Source organism: Lithobates pipiens, unplaced genomic scaffold (genome assembly GCF_037356315.1).
Source record: "Lithobates pipiens isolate NorthernLeopardFrog02 unplaced genomic scaffold, aLitPip1_a1.2 Scaffold_13, whole genome shotgun sequence".
NCBI classification, from domain to species: Eukaryota; Metazoa; Chordata; class Amphibia; order Anura; family Ranidae; genus Lithobates; species Lithobates pipiens.
Genome location: NW_027507718.1, coordinates 67549814 through 67572157, shown reverse-complemented (window position 1 = coordinate 67572157; position 22344 = coordinate 67549814). Strand labels below are relative to the sequence as shown.

Here is a 22344-nt window from a genome sequence, read left to right as displayed (position 1 = left end):
GTGACATTATGGCGGACACATCGGACATTTTTGACACATTTTTGGGACCATTGCCATTTATACAGCAATCTGTGCTATACAAATGCACTGATTTCTGTGTAAATGCCACTGGCAGTGAAGGGATTAACCACTAGGGAGCAGTTAAGGAGTTAAGTGTGTCCTGGGAAGTGTTTCTAACGGTGGGGGGGCGTGGCTACGTGTGACACATCACTGATCTCTGCTCCCTATCACAGTAGTGATAGTGACAGAATGGGGAGATGCTTGTTTAGCATCTCCCTGTTCTTCCTCTCCGTGAGATGATCGCGGGTATCCCCACGGCGATCGAGTCCATGGGACCCCCGACTCGCGGAGCGCATGCCCGCGGGCCGCCTCTTAAAGTGCAACGTACATGTACGTTAGTTTACCTGTACGAGCCCTTCTGCTGACGTATATCGGCATGAAGCGGTCGGCAAGCGGTTAAAATGTGACTAATGAACAATTTTGGGTACTGACGTTTTTGCTATTTCATGGATGCATGCAATTTATGGCCTGTTTGGTATCGGTTTACTTGACACAACCACTTCTTTAATATTTTGCTAAAAAAAATTGTGTTGTATTTGGGTGCACTAAAATTCATTTTAGTGTATTTTTCCTAAAAAAAATATACAGTAGACAGTTGCACAAAAATTGTGCAATATAAAAAATTTGCAACTGTCACCATTTCATTCTACAGCGCCTCTGCTTTCAGAAAATATGTAATTGTTTGGGAATATATATATATATATATATATATATATATATATATTTATATATTAAATTTTTCACTTCTCCGTGCACTACTACAAATTGCTTTAGTGTGGCTTGGCCCTGTAAGATTGTTAATGTATTCTCATTCTGATTACAGAACTACCAAAAGAGAGCAGACCTTTTATGATGGAGGACCTAACTGTTTGGCAGGTGTTTGTCACATTCCTATGGCTGAGCCGTTCTGCATTAAGACTAGAGAGGTGAGTGCTCCTATCGTATGTAACAAATATTACTGAGTATATCCCATTGATTGTCAGAAAGGGGGCTAGGCCTCATGTACAGTGATAAGAAAAAGGCTGTGAATCCCTTAGCATTAACTGGTTTTCTGTAGTAATTTTGGCATTATATGGGATCTGATCCTCCTCTAAATGACAACAATGGAACAACACATTGTGCTTATGCTGATGACACACAAAAAAAATTGAATTTCTTGTCTTTCTTGAACACACTGATTTAAAAATTCACAGTGCTGGAGGAAAAAGTAAAAGAACATTTGGAGTTATTACTGTATAGCTCAGGGGTGTCAAACTGGCGGCCCTCCAGCTGTTGCGTAACTACAAGTCCCATCGTGCCTTTGCCTGTGGGAATCATGCTGGTAACTGTCAGCCTTGCAATGCCTCATAGGACTTGTAGTGAACAGCTGGAGGACCGTCAGTGTGACACCTGTGCTGTAGCTGGTCAAACCTTTGGAGCAATGATTTCAAGAAAGCACTTTCTGTAACTCTGGATCAGAACTGCACATCATTCAGGAGGAACTTTTGACTATTCCTCTTTACAAAACTGCTTCAGCTCAGACACATTTGCAGCATGTCTCTTGAGGTCATTCCACAGCATCTCCATCAGGTTAATGTGGTTTTAAAAGCTCAAGGCATAACAAGTCGCACAAGTGTTAATGGAGCCTCAACCACACCTCCTAATTGATTTCATTATTTGAACTCCAGGTGTGCAAACTACTGACTCCAATTAGGTTTCAAGTAATTAGGCCATGGGTTCACTTACTTTTTCCTCCATCACTGTGAACATTTAATGGGTGTGTTCAATAAAGTCATGATAAATTAGAATTGTTTGTGTGTTATCAGCTTTAAGCACATTGTGTTTGTCCATTGCTGTGACTTAGATGAGGATCAAATAACATTTTATGACAATCACTGCAGAAAACCAGTTAATTCCAAGGTGTTTGTGCTTTTTTCGCCATTGTATATTTGTTTTTGAGCAGAAAAAGATGAAATGCTGTATCTTGTATCATAAAAAAACATGACCGTATATTTTTCTATTGATATAAAAAAATGGAAAAACTGCTACAAATATTTATTTTAGAATCTTGTCTTGTAGGTGTTGATAGACACTGCCAAAAAACTTGGTATTAAATTCCATACAAAGGGTACAATGGTTACCATAGAAGGACCGAGGTTCAGCTCCAAAGCAGAAAGTAACATGTTTCGTCTTTGGGGTGCTGATGTCATTAATATGACCACTGTTCCAGAAGTAGTCCTGGCTAAAGAAGCTGGGATCTGTTATGCCAGTGTTGCAATGGCGACTGATTATGACTGCTGGAAGGAACACGAAGAAGCGGTATGTCAATACTCAACTATGTACATGTTACTGACTGCATGCATGGTAAATGTATTCACTGTATGTTAGTAGTGATTTATGAAAATTAGAGCGTTCCAAAAGAAAAGTATAAGTGGATATGAAATTAACAGAACTAATTGAATACCCTGGATCTTATGCAATACATTGAGGGAGAATTTCTGATGTGCTAATGTTGAGCACTGACAGCCTGAAGTTCACATGAACAAAATCAGCTTAAAAAGTGGACTGGCAACTAGGCTATAGGCATTTATGAAAAGTAAAATAACCCTTGCTGACCTCATGCATCCTCAGTAGTCACATTTAACAAATATCTCTGCTCACTCTGCTCCCCACCACATTTTACATTAGGATTTAGAAAGCTAGACAGTCACTATTGGGATGTGGTGCAGGGGTAGCTGAGCTGCTAAGAAAGGATATCTTTATTTATTCTGCTGTAAACATTAGGAATAAATTGCTCCACAGTGCTTAGAGCTACAGAAACTTGTTCAAAAGTGATTCTAAAGGAACAAACATGTTATACTTGCATGCATGAGTAGCATTGATCCATTTCTTTTTGGGTCCTCTGTCTGTTGTCCTGGCTCCTCCTCCTGCTGAGTGCCCCCAGTAGCAAGCCTCTTGTTATGGGGGCACTCAAGCAGACTCTCTCCCAAGCCATGCTCTGTGTGTCCATTCACACACACAGTGCCGCTCGGCTCCACCCCCCGCTGTCTCCTCATTGACTCACTGGCTGTGATTGACAGCAGCAGGAGCCATTGGCTCTCACTGCTGCTTGAGCCAGTGAGGAGAGAGAGACCCAGGAGAGCTACTGTTCTGATACACATCACTGGATCTAGATAGGGCTCAGGTAAGTATTGGTGGGGGAAGCTACACCCAAGTTTTTTTTTTTTTTTTACCTTAACCACTTCAATACCAGGCACTTCCGGCCCAGGACAATTTTCAGCTTTCAGCCCTGTCACACTTTGAATAACAATTGCGCGGTCATGCAACACTGTACCCAAACTAATTTTTTATTATTTTATTCCCACAAATAGGGCTTTTTTTTGGTGGTATTTGATCACCACTGGGGTTTTTATTGTTTGCTAAACAAACTAAAAAGGCCGGCACTGATATGCAGCACTGATGGGCACTGAAGGGTGGCTGTGATGGGCATTGACAGGCAGCACTGATGGGCACTGACAGGCGACTGTGATGGGCACTGACAGGCGACTGTGATGGGCACTGACAGGCGACTGTGATGGGCATTGACAGGCGGCTGTGATGGGCACTGACAGGCGGCTGTGATGGGCACTGACAGGCGGCTGTGATGGGCACTGACAGGCGGCTGTGATGGGCACTGACAGGCGGCTGTGATGGGCACTGACAGGCAGCTGTGGTGGGCACAAATTGGCACTGATAGGCGATCTTGAGGGGGCACTGACTTGGTACCTTTTTTCCACATCTGATGGGGCTGTGCTGATAATCAATGTGCTGATTATCAGCACAGACTCCCCCCCCCCCCCCCCCCCCCTGGCAGGGAGAGCCACTGATCGGCTCTCCCTTTCAGCGTGAACCGAGGAATGCCGTTTACCAGTACTTCCTGGTTCACACAATGATCAGCTATGATTGGTCACAGCTGATCACATGGTAAGAAGCCTCTGACAGAGGCTTCTTATCATGCTCTGAGATGCGGCGCTCTGGCAGTGCGCGCCGGCATGTTATCCTGCTGGACGTCATATGACGCCCAGTCAAGATAACAGAACCACTTCCCGGACGTCAATATGCTATTGACGGGCGGGAAGTGGTTAATGCATAGAATGCATTGAGGTAAAAAAACTTCAGCCTTTAAACCTTTACTGCTTATATGTATCTGCATTAAATCCATTCACTTGTGTGACTCTTGGCGATTCTAAGAACCAGCTCTCTGAAAGACTTTTTCCATTAAATGTTCTTGCTGGGGCTTGGATCTGCATATAAGAAGAAACTGACTGTCCAGCTCCAGTCATACCTCGGCTTATCATTGGCTATGGAGGCTTCCCATTTGCACAATTTTGCCCACTGTCAACTCCACTCCATCCAGTGAGATACCTGCGCACCCAAGTCATGACAAAGAGGAACGAGTGGCCTCCCCAAGATGGTGCCGGCTCGCTCCCCCTGTGCTCCAACAAAGAAAAGTGGAGAGAGGCTGCTGTCAAATTGGAGCATTTCACCTGTACACTGGCAAGGGAACCTTCCCCACAGCCTTCTATCGCGCTGCCAGACACTGAGGGAATCAAGCCTCTACAGCCTGCCCTAACTGCAGCACCACCTGAGGTAAACGGGAAACCTGGGGAGTGGGAGCTGGTAGCTGGGGAGGAGGAAGGAGACTAGGCTGCATTTATCCCACAGGAGCTCAGCACTCCAGGAGCAGAGCCCACTTTGAAGCATGTACCATATTTAATGCAGTCCAAACTGTAACACTACTTTGACCACCCTTACTTTACAATTTCAGCAACTGTGAAAGAGGAGGTCACTTCGACATAATTTGTAGAAAGTGCGGAAACGCATGGTGGCGTTTGAAAGCCATGTTGGTGCCAAGTGGCTTTGAAATTGTGCATAACAACAATCGTATTGGCGAAATTTAAAACAGACTGTGCAAGATAGCATAAGGATCCGGGGATTGCCTGAATGCAAGAAGAGAAAAAAATCCTATGAAGTTCATAGAAAACTGGCTCCTACATATCTCTGATCGCACTAGGTTTACATCATTCTTTGCCATGGAGCTGGCGCACAGAATACCAGCTAGACCCCTCCCTCCTGGCAACTCCCCCAGGCATTTCATACTAAAACTACTACACTACAAAGACTGGGAAGCTGTCCTGACCTTGGCCTGTATGAAAGGTAGCTTTGAGTTTAATGGGTCAAAGATCTTCTTCCCTGACTTTTCCATTGAAATGCAAAATCAGAAGGCTCAATGTGTGGATATTAAGGGGTGACTCCGCACCTGCAAATCCAATACCCCAAGCTACTGTATATCCATTGAAATGATAGATTGTCGCTTATGGAGAAACTCTCTTCATTAATACTACCAAAGCGGCTGCTTCCTGGCTGGACAGAAATGAACAGCCCCTGTCTTCTCCTCAGGACAACAACGCTACATGAGAGGGCCATGCCCTGACATTCTTTCTTATTTTCTCTTGGCTGTTATGGGAAGCCTCCAAAAATATCTGCTAATTGCAGAGTCTACATGATCCTTTATGCTCTCATATTCAATACCACCTGATCAGATACCAACTGACTGGCCACCCTGGGTGCTTGAACAAGTGCTATGCCATTATTTTATTTTGCAACCTGGGACTCCTGCGGAACTATTAGTGTTTGGATGATTCCGAGACTTTTATTTTGGTTGACAGTTTTTATTTTTATTTTTTTTGTACTACAGATTTGTCTTCTTACTCCCATTCTGAGTTTCCTCTATTCTGTGCACCTGGACTTGCACCCCTGGATACTGCAGAACCGTCTGGACTACCTGATTGCTGCTCCCTTTTGGCTCAATTAGCTTTACAAGGAATGGGGATGTGTGGCCTACCCACTGCTAAGTTCACCCAGTTTAGGCTTGCTTGTTAATTTTCTGCACTGACTTGGATCAGATGGCTGCTGATTTTATTTTGACTCTGTGGAACATAAGAGGGGTCACAGATCCTATAAAGAAACAAAACTATTTTTAGTACACTAGCACAATACAGATCCTGTGTGGTCTGCCTACAGGAAACACATCTTACTAGCTACACGTCTCTATTGCAGAAGAGAGCATTTCCACAGGAAGTGAAAAAAACATTCACAAAACGCGTTTTTAGGATGCATCCCCTTTTAATAAATTTGGTTATTGAAATATTATATGGAACAATTACTTGATTAAACTGATAATGTACAATCTATTTATATGGTATGTTTAATTGTGGTAATATTATTTTATCTGTAAATGCCACATAAACACAAAGTATTGACGCATGTGTGGATGAGCCCTAACGTTCTTGATTGTTGTCCCCTTTAATAATACCATGGTTTGGGCATTCCTTCTGAACATTACATTATAAAATAAAACACACAAGCAGCTGACACGAATATATGTATCGCTCACATATACATAGAAATATTTAAAACATGCAGTGCTCCACATAAACTAAAATACAAATACTTCTACACTGTGTGTAGCAGTCCATAAACTCAATAGTGAAATTACAAATTACAAAGTGTGTCTGTGAATACAAAATAAAATATAGTGGGATCGAAAACCAATTTTTTATATATATGATCCCCATGCCAAAATCTTCCTGTAATCATATACCACGTGTACCTTCACCTCCACACTCCATGCAAAGCAACTGCTCACCAGAATTTAAGACCTCACTCGAAGAGTTCAAATGGCTAAAAAAAGCAGAAAAGAAAAAGCCAAATCTAAGCGGTATCCATTAAAGGCATGATGAAGTCCTTCCCGGTGATGAAACATGTCAGTGGGTTTGGCTTCACCCACTAACTTCTGCCATTTCACTATAGGAGTAAGGAACTGACAGCAGTAAGCTGGGTGGTACGGCACTATTCCTATGTGAATTTATTTAACCTTTTAAATGTGAGTAGTTTTAATGGGTTTGGCTTTATTTTTCTCCTTTCTCCACGGTTTGAGATATATTTGCCCTGAATAATTATAGAAGGAGGAGATTGGAGGCTTTCAGTTTCGAGAAATGCAAAGTGCCTAAGTGATTTGAGTGGCAAGGATGTGGAATTCCCTTCCACAGGCGGTGGTCTCAGCGGGGAGCATCAATAGTTTCAAAATCAACCGCAACATACAGGGATATGCAATGTAATACGGACATATAATCACACACATAGGCTGGACTTGAAGGACCTGTGTCTTTTTTCAACCTCACCTACTATGTAACTATTTGACCTCTTTATCTGAGTGGGGTCTTACATTCTGGTGAGAAGTTATTTTGCATGAAGTGTGAAGGCGAAGGTGCATGTGGTATCCTATGAATACAGGAAGATTATGGCATCACATATACAAAAAATTGGTTTTGGGTCTCGGTATGTTTTATTTTGTATTTGCGGACAAACTTTGTATTTTATACTTTCACTTTTGGATTTTGGACTTTTGTATATTTGATTCACATGGTGTAGAAGTATTTCTATTTTTAAACATTTTACCTTATTATCTGTAACACATGAAAAATGTAGATGCAACTATAGTATCTCAGTATTTTAATAGAGGGTGACAAATTGACTAAAGGATTTATTTATGAATAGGAAATTTGAATTATTGACTGATGTTGAAGTAAAGATGCTGTATGGCTTTTATTACAGTAAAGCTGCTGTATGGCTTTTATTACACTGGATAACCTTTGAGGGCCAACAATTTGTGCAGTAAAAGATGATTTTTACTTTTATCTATTTATTTTTTCCATATACCATAAGCTCTATGAGGTTAGCCTGGCTTTGAGACTCTTAAAAACCACTAGAACAATATCCATGTTTTGGCAGATTTGCTTTTTTTTCTTTTTTTTTTCGTTTTCCCATATTTGATTATATTTACAATAAATATTACTATCTTGTTATTAATAGTGCCTTGTTTTTGTCTGCAGGTGTCTGTTGATAGAGTGTTGAAAACATTAAAAGAAAATGCAAATAAAGCAACTAGTATTCTTCTGACTGCCATCCCTCAGATTGCAGCCATGGACTGGTGTGATACTCTTCAAGGCATGAAGGTACTGCTTACCAAAATACTTTATGTACAGTAATAACAACCAAAATCAGTGCAGTGCTTTATCAATAAATATCAAATTTGTGAAATATCTGCGCTCAGTCATAAAATGCATAAAGAAGAAAGAAAAATATTGGCAGCCGATTATTAAACTGTGATGCCAGCCAATAAAATAAAGAAAAATATATACGCAGCACTCAAAAAATCATCTAAAGTTCAAAAAACACCTCCTACAAAGGCATCATGTACTGCATTAAAAAGCAACCATGACCATGTGCACATGATAAATATACAGCACAATGATGATAACAATCCAACAAAAATCTTTCCATAATGAGTGAAAAGTCCATAAGTGAATCAATCCATTCAAAAAGTTCACTGTGCATATGGGCCAGCCTATCCTCTGAAGACATCATTGATGACAAAACCCAGTGAGTGGTCTATAAGTGACAACATCACGCACACCTAACTGCTACCCAACGGTATTGTACAAGCCGACAGCCTGCTGCATTTGTAATCATCAGCAATAGACATGCTGCTTATCTGTATTGAGGTAATTGTTGTTACTTTTGAATAAAACACTTTGAATTTTGATGGGCTTCACTATAGCAGTTTACTTTTCCTAACCATTTTGAGTCACCTTATGGGATCTGTAATCCATTGACGGCCACTCTCCCCCTTCGTTGTCCAGCTGCTTTTGCCTGTTTGACCATTATAGCTTATGGTCCTGCAAATCTGGTAAGAGGCTTGTCTGTGAGAGTGCTGCTGGTGACAGATCCCTTTATCTGTTTAAATATGCACAGTGCACTTTCTGGATGGATTGATTCACTTATAAACTTTTCACTTAATATGGACTGATTTTTGTTGAATGATTGTTGTTATTATCATTGTGCTGCATATTCATCATTTGCACATGGTCACGTTTACACCTGATTGTTGCTTTTTAATGCAGTACAGGATGCCTTCTTTCTTTATCAATAAATATATCTTAACAAATCATTGCTATTTAACATGGATAAATATATACAAATATGGACCACCAGTTTTACGTTATCTAAGTGCCTAAAAAAAAAACATAAAAAATTATAAAAATAGTCCAGCGGAAGTTAAATTCCTATGAAAAGTGCAATTGTATAAAAAAAAATCATCTAAAATCTTCTGTGATTTAAAACAAACACTTCCATTTAACTCCACAAACAAAAAGCTTAATTCCGTGAACTAATCACTCCTCCATGCACCCATAATTGTAGTTATTTTATCACCAGTGTACGTGAATGTATTCTCCTCTAAATTATAGGCGGTCCCCCGCACATTAGTATCTCTTCAGGTATGGTATCAGCTCCAAGTATAATGTATCCAGACCCCACCTATTCATATATAATGTCCTCCGTAAAGAACCAGAAAGATATTACATAGTGTTTTCTCTTCATACTATATTAAAATTATAAGAATTAAAACCACTTACATGAAATAAAATTTTAAAGAGCTTGTGATAAAATCCTGAGTGTAAGGAATCCGCCCATCGCCTACAACACATCCCAAACTAGCTAGCTTGACATCTCTCTCACTTTCAACAATTTGCGCGGACCAGCTATGGTATAGTGTGATGATGTCACCAGGGAATGTTTCGCCTTAAAGTGGAGTTCCGCACCCCACCCCCCCAAAAAAATTAAAAGTCAGCAGCTACATATACTGTTTAATATTAGGACACTTACCTGTCCTGGAATCCAGCGATGTCTGCACCCCAGCCGATGTTTCCATCAGCTTTTGGGTGTTGCCGCCACCATTGCTGGTAATGGAACCCAGCAGTGAAGCCTTGCAGCCTCACAGCCAGGTCCCTACTGTGCATGCATGGATCACGCTGTGTTTTCTTACTGGCCTGGCAGTGGGAGGAGGAGGGGGGCCAAACCTCTGACGTACCTGGTCGTGGCAAGGTCCAACAGAAGTGGGGATAGGGTACCTGTCAAAACAGCTTTAATGTGTTAAGTCCCTTATGGATTTTGTCTGTCTAATAACTCCTGGCTCCATGATAAATTGTCTTTTGAGAGGAATGTGAGATGAAAATTTGACTGATTTACTTTATGATGAAGTGGTACCTAGTTCTCACTAATATAATATGTGTATGTGTGTGTATATGCACACACACAGTGCCTTGACATTTTCCACATTTTGTCATGTTACAACCAAAAACGTAAATGTATTTTATGTGATAGACCAACACAAAGTGTCACATAATTATGAAGTGGAAAGAAAATTATAAATGGTTTTCCACATTTTTTACAAATATCTGAAAATTGTGGCATGCATTTGTATTTGGCCCCCTTTACTCGCTAAAATCTAGTAGAACCACTTGCCTTCAAAAGTCAGCTAATTAGTAAATAGAGTCCACCAGTGTGTAATTTAAATCTCAGTATAAATACAGCCGTTCCGTGAAGCCCTCAAAGATTTGTTAGAGAACCTTCGTCACCAAACAGCATCATGGAGGCCAAGGAACACACTAGGCAGTTCAAGGATAAAGTTGAGGAGAAGTTTAAAGCAGGCTTATTTTTTTTTCATAACCTATCCCAAGCTTTGAACATCTCACAGAGAACTGCTCAATCAATCATCCGAAAATGGAAAGAGTATGGCAGAACTGCAAACCTACCAAGACATGGCTGTACACCTAAACTGACAGGCTGGGCAAGGAGTCATTGAAGCAGCCAAGAGGCCCATTGTAACTCTGGAGGAGCTGCAGTGATCCACAGCTCAGGTGGGAGAATCTGTCCACAGGACAACTATTAGTTGTGCACTCCACAAATCTGGCCTTTATGGAAGAGTGGCAAGAAGAAAGCCATTGTTACAAGAAAGCCATACGAAGTCCTGTTTGCAGTTTGCAAGAAGCCATGTGGGAGACACAGCAAACATGTGGAAGAAGGTGCTCTGGTCAGATAAGACCAAAATTTTACTTTTTGGCCTAAAAGCAAAACGTCATGTGTGGCGGAAAACTAACACTGCACATCACCCTGAACACACCATCCTCACCTTGTAACATGGTGGTGACAGCATTATGTTGTGGGGATACTTTCTTCAGCAGTAACAGGGAAGCTGGTCAGCGTTGATGAGAAGGCGGATTTAGCCAAATACAGGACCTTCTTAGGCCGCGTACACACGGGCGGATTGTCTGGCCAACTAAGTTCGTCAGACAATCCGACAGACAGTCCGTCCTACTTTTGAATGAACGGACTTGACCACACACGATGAACAGACAGTCCGCTGAAAGCTTGCGCGATGACGTGTACGGCACGTACGACGGGACTAGAAATTAGACGTCCAATACACTGCAATGCAACCTTCGGCCGTGTAAATCCTTTCTGAGCATGCGCCATACTTAGTCCGTCCAACTTGCCTACTCACGAGTGGACTGTCCGCTGAAACCAAGTTTGGACGGACTGTATTACGGAAATTCCGAAAGACTTAGTCCGCCAGACTGTCCGCTGAAAAAGTCAGCTGAAGCCCACACACGAGCGGATTGTCCGCTGAAACACGTTTCAGCGGACTAAGTTGGCCAGACAATCCGCCCGTGTGTACGCGGCCTTAGAAGAAAACCTGTTAGATTCTGCAAAAGACTTGAGACTGGGGTAGATGTTCACCTTCCAGCAGGACAATGACCCTAAACATACACCCAGAGCTACAATGGAATGGTTTATATCAAAGTGTATTCATATATTAGAATGCCCCAGTCAAGTCCAGACCTAAATCCAGTTGAGAGTCTCTGGCAAGATTTGAAAATTGCTGTTCACAGACACTCTGACAGAGCTTAAGCTATTTTGCCAAGAAGAATGGTCAAAAATATCACTCTTTAGATGTGCAAAGCTGGTAGAGACCTACCCAAAAGACTTGCAGCTATAATTGCAGCGATATGTGGTTCTACAAAGTATTGACTCGGGGGCGGAATACAAATGCATCCCACACTTTTCATATATATATATATATATATATATATATATATATATATATATATATATATATATATATATATATATATATATATATATATATATATATAATTTTTTTTTTTTTTTATAACAATTTATCATTTTCTGTCCACTTCACAATTATGTGCCACTTTGTGTTGGTCTACCACATAAAATCCCAATAAAATACATTTTTTTTTTTGGTTGTAACATGACAAATGTGGAAGATTTCAAGGGGTATGAATACTTTTTTTTTTTTTTTAAGGCTGTGTGTATGATATATATATATATATATATATACACACACACACACACACAGCTTTTTTTCTCAGAGAATAGGTGCAGGAACCCAGCCTCCTCAGTCAACTCCCCGCCCCCAATACCGCCATTCCTCAGTAAAGAGAAGTAAAGTGTTCTTTACCTTCTCCCTCCCCTGTCCACAGCTCAACTCCCTATCCACAGGCCACCTTCTCTTCTCTCGTCCACCCCCCACAAACACACGCTCACACACACACACACACACACACACACACACACACACACACACACACACACACACACACACACACACACACAGGTTACCTTTGCCTTCATGCAAAAGTTACCTTCTCTTCTCTCACCTGTTCACCCCCTCCCTGCACAGCTCACCTTCTCCCCCACAGGTTACTTTCTCTTCTCCCATCCACAGTTCACCCCCTCCCCCCTCACAGCTCACCCCTCCTACAGGTTACCTTCTCTTCTCACGTCCACAGTCCACCTCTCCACCCCTCCTCTCCACAGCTCACCCCCCCCCCCCCCTCCCAGCACAGGTTACCTTCTCTTCCCTCGTTCACAGCTCCCCCCCCCACCGGTTACCCTCTCTACTCTTGTCCACAGTTCACCTCCTCGCCCCCCCCCCCCCCCCCCCCCCGTGGTTATTCTCTCGTCCACAGTTCAACTCACCCCCCCCCCCACAGGTTACCTTCTCTACCCTTGTCCACACTCCCCCCCCCCCCCCCACACACAGTTTACCTTCTCTTCTCTCGTCCACAGTTCAATCCCCCCCCCCCCCCCCCCATACTTCACCCCTCCCTCCATCCACAGCCAGCTCACCCTCTCTGCCCTGCATTTCACAATTTGCATTAGCATGCGCAGTCCCCTCCCCCATCCAAAAAACCTCTGTCAACATGTCACCTCTGCACACCCCCATCCACAGCTTACACTACCTGTTCACAATCACCTCTGCACTCCCTTCCACATCTCCCCCCCCTCCACATTTCACGTCTGCACCCCCAACTACAACTGTAACCCTCTACAACCCCCATCTTCCACCTCTGGTTTTGTGATAGGTAGCCATTGTGCAATTTTATTTTAGGTAAGGTATGAGACCTTATTTTAGGTGTTAGCCTATTCGCTAGCAGAGAGCCCATCTTTTCTTTTTGGTGGTAAAACTGGCTATGGCAGTGAGAGCCAGGTTTAAGGCTGTGCACGTCGCTTCCAATCTTTCTTCAGAGCCGAAAGAAGGGTTACGTTTGTGGTGTTTGCTTAAAAATGAAAGTCGGACCAAAGTAGTGCAGGGACTACTTTGAAATCGGCCCGACTAGAAGTCACACATACAGTTGTGCTCATAGGTTTACAAACCCTAGCAGAATTTGATTTCTTGGCCATTTTTCAGAGAATATGAATGATAACACAAAAACATTTCTTTCACTTATAGTTGGTGTTTGGCTGAAGCCATTTATCATCAATCAACTGTGTTTACTCTTTTTAAATTGTCATCACAACAGAAACTACCCAAATGACCCTGATCAAAAGATTACATACCCCCGTTCTTAATACCATATATTGCCTCCTTTAACATCAATAACAGCTTGAAGTCATTTGTGGTATTTGTGGATGAGGCTCTTTATCTTCTCAGATGGTAAAGCTGCCCATTCCTCTTGGCAAAAAGCACAGGACAGTACAGAACAAACACAAATGGGAGAGTTCAGCAGCTTTTGTTGTGAAACAGTGGCTTTAAGAATTTTATCATTCCATTTCAAACGCTTCTCTGCAGAATTGCACAGACCCCTCATATATGCTTAACCACTTCCATACTGGGGCACTTTTACCCCCTTCCTTCCCAGGTAAGTTTTCAGCTTGGAGCCCCGTGGCAATTTGACAATTGCACGGCCACGTGACACTAGCCAAGCTAAATTTTTATCATTTTGTTTACACAACTAGCTTTCTTTTGGTGGTATTTATTCACCACTGGGTTTTTAATATTTGGCTAAAGAAACAAAAAAAGACTGAACATTTTGGGGGAAAAAAAGCGTTTTTCTTTATTTCTGTTGTAAAAATTTTGCAAATAAATGTTCTTCATTAATTTAGGCCAACATGTATCATGCTACATATCTTTGGTGAAAATAACCCAAATCAGTGTATGTTAGTCTGTAGGAAAGTTATAGCGTGCCCAAACTAGGGTCTATATGTGAAAATTGATCAATCCTGATGTACTGACAAACTATCTAATTTCTTGAAGTCATAAAATGCTAGAACAGTACAAATACCACCCAAGTGACCTGTTTTTTTGAAAGTAGACAGTCCGCGGTATTTAGTAAGAGGCATGGTGGGTTTTTTTAAGTTTTTGTCATAGGTTTTTGGAAAATTAATAAATAAATAAATCACCAGTGCAGTAGATTGTCATTATATAACTGGTGTGGCAGTGATCAGGGACACTGAATGGTGACAGTATTTTTTATTACAATTTTTTTTCAACACAGTGACCAGAGCAAATAATATTACAATAGCAACATTGTACTACTCTGGGGAAGTGATCAGGATTTTTTTTTACACATTATTGCTTATAGCAGTGCATTACATTGCTATAAGCAATCATTTTACTGAATGAAACTGATTCATTCAGTTTGTTTTGTTGTAAATAGCTGTGATTGGTCAAAGCTAATCACATGGTATAGATGGGCTGTTATTGACCCTGTCTGTACCATGTGACCACATTGACCAATCACAGCTAGCAACACAATTGTACACAATGGATGGCATGAAAGGAAGCCATCTATTGTTTACAACTGTCATGTTACCTGCTGTGATTGGTCACAGCGCTCACATAGTACCGGCAGCAAGCCGGTACACTGATCAGTCATTGGCTATGTCCGGTGGACACAGACGGTGACAGACTGTGCAGCCCCACGAGCGGCACTTTCTGAGAGGACGTCATATGACATTCACGCAGAATGATGGCCGGGCAGAAAGGTGTTAATATGATTCCTGTAGAGTAGAGATCCTTTCCACTATGCCTGCGTTAGGCTGAAAAAATATTGACGAGAGCATTGGACAGCTGATCTTATGCCACAGGGTATTTTAATGGAGGTACACACTGAGAAAATTGGAAAAAAAAATTCAGTATGAGGCACGATCATTCCATTTTCATATAGTCTGTACACAACTTTCAACATCTGACTTGCAAACGAAAATTTCAGAAGGGACAAACTCCAAAATGTTTACTTGTACGTGAATGGAACAAATGATTTTCATTCAGTGTGTACCGTTTTTGTACAATTTCTGTACGAGAAATATCAGAAACTAAAGACTGTGCATGATCAGAAACAATAAACAACAAAAGAAATCCTTTGTTGTACGAGAATTTTCGTACATTATTTCGTTCCTTGGTTCCGACTTGCTGTGAAACAACAAGGAAAATCGGATGATAATTTGCCTGATATTCTCATAGTGTGTACCAGCCTTAAGAGTAGTTTTGTTTAACCTGCAGTGACAAGTTCTAGTGTGGGTATCAGTCAGGTATAGATCAAAAGACAAGGAGTGTATTCAAACCACATTATCTATATCCTATTGTACCACACATGTAAGGGCTGAGATAAGAAAACGATGTAGCCTAGAAAATATCTTCTGGACAGGTGAATAGAATATGTATTGATTGTGAAGGGGATGTTTAATTTTCTATGCATTAAAAATTCACTTCTCTCGAACCAACTTCTGAAATTCAGTGGAGACCCTAGTCTGGTTTCTAGAGGGAGGTTTCTAGTTTGGGGGCATCTATCCAAATTAGAGGACATAGACCAGATTAAAGTTTTGCAGTTCATCTAGAACCTGTTTCAGAAAAGTCTGCTAACAAATAGAATAAGTCTGTTCTGTTGGTCAAGAATAGAGGATGAAACCTTTAAAGGGCGAGAATTTTTCTAATTAAAATTGCCACACCCGCTTCACTTGTGGGGGAATAGAAAAGAAAAAAGAATGGGGAAATATTTTAGAACCAGAACCAGGATTGTGGGAACTGTATTTTTGAAAATGCATTTCTTATACAAAGATCTGATAAGCATAGGAAGCCTTAAAATCTTTCAAGGCTAAGCATCTATTGCTGAGAGATTTAGGGCTTTTAACATTATAAGTTAGCAATTTCAATTACATGGATTACATTAGCTAGCAATAGCTGCAGATCATTGGATATATTATACTCCTTTGACAAGAAATATAGAAATGAAAGTGATTGCAAAAGCATGGTTTTTATTATTATTATTTTTTAAATAACAAACATGTCATACTTTAACTGCTCTGTGCAATGGGTTGGAGTCAGTTCATTAGCTATCTTTTGAATTTACACAGTGCACACCACTGTAGTAACTTGCAAATGTCCGGCTATAAGATTGATCTGCTAATTTTGTACACATTTGGCGATATGTCACTTCTACCAGCACAGCAGAAACTGAGCTGTTTCAGGTGAACAATTTAAAGGATACAAATGTATTAATATTATTTCTAATAAATGAACCATAATAGTTGACAAATATGATTTGCAGTTTGACAGCTTTTGCTTTGTGTTTCTAGAGCACCGTTGAAATGTCAGTCATGCTGCCGAAACACTGATGGCTTACAGAAGCTGAAAGAGACTTCTCATCAGGGCACCAACTTTAGAAGACTAATAAATTCATGGTATTCTACATAAGCCTATAAAGCTTTTTTTTTACAATTTTTGTCAACAGCATGCATAGGTAATGGATAAAGTGGGTTTACAATACTGTCAATAAAGTTTTCTTGTATGTGAAAATAAAGCATGTAACGCCAAAAAAACCTGAAATGTCAGTAATGGTATATTCCGTAGTGCAGTAGAATTAAAGTAGGCCTGTCACAAGATGAAACACGCTGGATTCTGTTTCTGACCTCTTTCTGAATATGCGATTTGCCTGGTAGCCATGCACTTTTGAGTTTCCAGTAGAAGTTCACCAAAAACTAACTCAAGGCATACTCGCAGCCACATTCTAAAACAAATCTATCTATCCCTTTACATTCCTTTTCTGAAGCTGAATCAGTCTGGTCTATCTCTATGGTCTCCAGCGGCAGATGCTGTGTGCAGGAGAGAACCAACAATGCCTGGGAAATTACGTCACCTATAGACTTACTATGGGGCTTCTGTTGCCGTCTTTCACCTCTACACACTGAAACCGCTGCTGACAGCTCAGCATGGGACCGGACTGAATCGGCTGCAGAACGGGCATGTATAGCTATTTCTTCTTTACAGGGATAGATCAGTTTTAGAATGTGGCTGAAAGTAAGTTTAGAATTAGTTCGATTGTGGGTGAACTTCTACTTTAATGCTTTGAGTCACTGAACCAGCATAATTGGGTAGAGCAAGATCTGTTTGCCTCTTGCAGTATTCATGTGACAGGTTCCTATAGCAGTTTTTCTTGAAGGCAATTAAAGATTGCAAGTTTTGACATTAAGCAGTTCAAACTATACTCTGTCTTTTGGCTTCACCCACGTCCATGCAGCTTGGTGCCTAGATAAACATGCAAGTTCTAGAAGCTTTCTTATGGGCTCAAAGAAGAAACAAATACAAAGAGGAAACAAATACAAGATTGCACTCATCTGCTAAAACGTACTGACTTTTATTTTCACATCTTTTTTGTTGGATAGTAAGACATGCCTCTCTTCTGGGCTATACTATACCAAAGGAAATGTCAATCAAACTGTAGATGTCTACAAATGATCACTCATATAACCAATTTTATTTACCTTTTTTTTGTTTGTTTTATATTCCTTCTTAATTACAATTCTGTGGCTGCATATAACATCACAATTTATAAAAAAAATATACATTTTACACTTTATTATGTCCTAGAAGCACCTATGTCCTAAATATCCATATTGCTTCTCTCTTCAGTATATCTTGCATAGAATTGCGTACTATTGCTTCTCTCTTCAGTAAATCGTACTTGCTATTGCTATTGGTTATTCTTTTAACTACCTCAAGATAGAGTTGCGCGATTTAATCGTTAAGAATGGAGGTCGCAATGTTTTCCCCCTCGCAATCTTAACAAAGCATTTTCCTGATTTTTCTTTGCAGAGAATTCTCTGCTCAAGCCGACAGCTGTCGAAAAAAAACGCCAAAAAACAGGCAGTCTGCCAAGTATCACAACATTCCTCAGCCCGGAGCTAACTATAAACATTGTAACGTTTTGTTCTTTAGATCAAAGGAATCAACCTCAGTCTGTAAATGATGGAAGTTTAACCAATTAGATAAGACTAAACCTTTTTCTGACACTTGTTGGTTTTACGTTAAAATCATTATTTTTTGCTAGAAAATTACTTACCCAAGCATTATATATTTTTTTTTTAGCAGAGACAATATTTTGTCACATTGTATTTGCGCAGTTTGTTTGGAAGAAAATACACTTTAACCACTTAAGGACCAGGCCTCTTTTTCGGACTTGGTGTTTCCATGTTTAAAACAGTTTTTTTTGCTAGAAAATTACTTAGAACCCCCAAACATTTTATATTGTTTTTTTTCTAACACCCTAGAGAATAAAATGGCGGTCATTGAAATACTTTTTTTCACACCGTATTTGCGCAGCGGTCTTAGAAGCGCACTTTTTTTGGAAAAAATTCTCTTTTTTGAATAAAAAAATAAGACAACAGTAAAATTAGCCCAATTTTTTTTTTATACTGTGAAAGATAATGGTATGCCGAGTAAATTGATACCCAACATGTCACGCTTCAAAATTGCGCCCGCTCGTGGAATGGCGTCAAACTTTTAGCCTCAAAAATCTCCATAAGCGACATTTAAAAAATTCTACAGGTTGCATTTTTTGCGTTACAGAGGAGGTCTAGGGCTAGAATTATTGCTCTCGCTCTACCGATCGCGGCGATACCTCACATATGTGGTTTGACCACCGTTTTCATATGCGGGCGCTACTCACGTATGCGCCCGCTTCTGTGCGCAAGCTCGTCGTAACGGGGTGTTTTTAAAAAAAAAAAAAATTTTCTTATTTATTTTAATTTATTTTATTTATTTTTACACTTTAAAAATAAAAATAAAAAAATGGATCACTTTTATTCCTATTACAAGGAATGTAAACATCCCTTGTAATAGAAAAAAGCATGACAGGTCCTCTTAAATATGAGATCTGGGGTCAAAAGGTCCTCAGATCTCATATTTGGGCTAAAGTGCAACAAAAAAAAACAAAAACAAAGAAAATCTGACATTTAAAAAAAAAAATACCTTTAAGAGGTATGGGCGGAAGTGACGTTTTGACGTCGCTTCCGCCCTCCTATGGTATAGAGACGAGTGGGGGCCATCTTAGCCTCACTTGTCTCTATGCCCAGCAGACGGAAGGACCCGATCGCCTCCGCCGCTACCGACGGCTCCGGTAAGCGGCGGAAGGTGCGGGAGGGCGGCGGGAGGGGGGGTGGCACCTCTCCCGCCACCGATAGCGGTGATCTCGTGGCGAATTCGCCGCGGAGACCACCGTTATCGTACAGCCGACCGCCGCCTGAAGAGATGATATCTCGGTTGTGGCAGCAGCGGCTGCCGTTACCGAGATATCCCTCTTCAAAAAATGGACGTACATCGTCGTGCGGTGGTCGGCAAGTGGTTAATTAATAAAAAGAAAAGAAAAACGTAAAATTAGCCCAATTTTTTGTATAATGTGAAAGATGATGATGCGCTACGAGAATCGTGATCTTTATTCTAAGCAAAAAAATTGTGATTCTCATTTTGGCCAGAATCGTGCAGTTCTACCTCAAGACTTTGGAAACTGAAACAACCTGAATTCTTTTTCAGACTTTGTATTCTTTTATCTGCTGAGCAACAGTACCCATAATATAAACATATGTTATGTTTCTTTACTCAATTTTTTAGCAACTGAATGGCCTTGCCAATAAAGAATTGTTTTGATGGACAAAATATTCAATATTTACCAACATTTAGGAAGTCAGCAAACGTAATTACTTATTAATGTTATCATAATATTCCTTCATTATGTTCTGTAAAAGATTATAAAGATATGAGCATTTTTATATTTTTTTCTGAAATAAAACAACTATTTGCAAATGGTTTCCTGTTATTCTATTAGAACTCTATAGACATTAGGATACTTTGCAAATTAGACATTCAGGCCCTTTTTACACTGCTGCATTGCAAAATGTGATATTTTTTGCTTAATCCACCATTTCTGCTATTCATCTTGCAGGGTCTTTTATATTAAAGAGGATCTCCAAGCTCCTTCAGAAAAAAATTAAGTCAGCAGCTACTAATACTGATAATACTGATACAAATAATTTTAGGGCACTTACCTGTCCAGGAACACAGCAGTGTCCTTACCTGAGCCGATTTATCAGTCGGTTATCTGGTGCTGACGCCACCATCTTGACTAAAGGAAACTGGCAGTCATAATTGGCTGCCTACTGTGCATACACAAAGCTCTGTGTGAATGGGCTAGTTGCGGGGTAGGGGGGGGGGGGGCTGAACTTCCAGCTCAGTTTGCCATGGCGAACTGAGCCAGAAGTGGGAGAAGGTACCTGTGAGAACCAGGTACCCACTCCCCCTTCCCCCTCAAAAGGTGACAAATGTGGCAGTGAAGGGGAGGAGGAGGCAGACCAGCGGCGCTTGCTCTTTTGGGTGGAGCTCCATTTTACCTTCCTAAGTATAGGATGTGATGAAGGTACTACTGCTGTTTGAGGGAAGTAACGTAAACATTCCCTAACAGGAAATTCTATATAGGAACCACTTTCATTTGTTGCTAGGAACTGGACATGTAATAGGGTGGTTTTGTGTTTACATTAATCCTCCATCTATTGTGCTTATCGCTTATCAGCCACTTGTTTTATTATATACAGCTGTCAATAAAATGAAGAGAGATAACGTGGGGCAGAACTGGGAGAAGCCACATTGTTCTGTGCAGTGATGGTCTCTGCCTTTTACGCAGGAATATAATGACCTACTAAACTCACTAGTAAATTTCAAACAGATTTTCTCATGACCATTCATATGCAAGTTCTCTAAAGTGCATTTGATGACCTGACAGTTTTTTTCCAAAGTACTTTCTACATTTCTGGCGTAAATAGACTTTTCAAACAAAAACCAAAAATGAACGTTGATTTTGACCCCACTAACAATTAGAAAATAGAACAAATGTTCTTAAAATTACATTCTCAATCTAAACTCTACTAGTGTATGGCCAGCTTAAGAGGGAGGTATGAGTCGCTGCTCCAGTCCCTCACTCCATTGCGGTCCTCTATGCGATGCTGGTGTCAGCTGAGTCCAGGAGCAGGCCAGTCTACATATGGGAATTGGAGAAAGACTTGCAAAATACGTTCACAGAGGCCCAATTGGACCACCTATATAGTCTTACCCACAAAAGTTCTCTAGACACAAAGATGCAGGAGAATAGCTTTAAGCTGTGGACCCAGTGGTACAGAGTTTCTGCCACTGTGGCTAGTATTTTGCTCGCAACCCCAGCTGCCTGCTGGAGAGGCTGTGGGCTTCGGGGCACTTATCTGTATATTTGGTGGTAATGCCTTAAGCTCTGGCCATTTTGGCAAGATATTACAGCCCAGATTAAGATAATACTGTATATTGAATTCAGCGACTCTTCTTTTGGAGTTCCTGCTTCACATGCCATCCATTCCTCTCAGTCACTACTGTAATTCAGTCCTGGCTCACATCCTGAATGCAGCCAGGCGTCCATCCCCATCCATTGGAAAACAGCTCATATTCCTAGCCGAGCTGATTGGATCCACTTGGTCAATAACATGATGGCAGTGGAGGAATGGGTGACGACATGTAATAATAGATATGAGAAATTCAATGGGATCTGGGCCACTTGGATACATTATATCTCTAATGCCTCACAGATACCCCAGCTTACCATTTCTGGGTCCTCTTTGTCTCAATCTTTATTACCTGGGAACTGAACTGATTTTGTATGATGCTGTCGTGGAATTGGACAGGCTTGCTGCCGATCCATAGATTTTTGGAACGCTTTCGATGTCCATATATTTTAACTCGGTAAAGGTCATAGGAAATAG

At 40.8% G+C, this 22344-nt stretch overlaps 1 protein-coding gene across 6 annotated transcripts in view; it reads left to right on the top strand.

Moving 5' to 3' along the window:
• The window catches only part of MTAP (methylthioadenosine phosphorylase), an 83216-nt gene that overhangs the window by 40097 nt on the left and 20775 nt on the right, over positions 1-22344 (top strand). For 3 of the 6 annotated variants that reach the window (XM_077475162.1, XM_077475163.1, XM_077475160.1), the window contains 4 exons: positions 884-986; positions 2119-2358; positions 7974-8096; positions 16867-18716. In XM_077475162.1, the coding sequence (XP_077331288.1) occupies positions 884-986; positions 2119-2358; positions 7974-8096; positions 16867-16905 (505 nt within the window). In that variant the 3' untranslated portion in view covers positions 16906-18716. Of the gene's footprint in view, positions 1-883; positions 987-2118; positions 2359-7973; positions 8097-16866; positions 18717-22344 lie in introns of those variants that run through there. The other 3 variants (XR_013272167.1, XR_013272166.1, XR_013272165.1) reach the window with 2 other exon arrangements.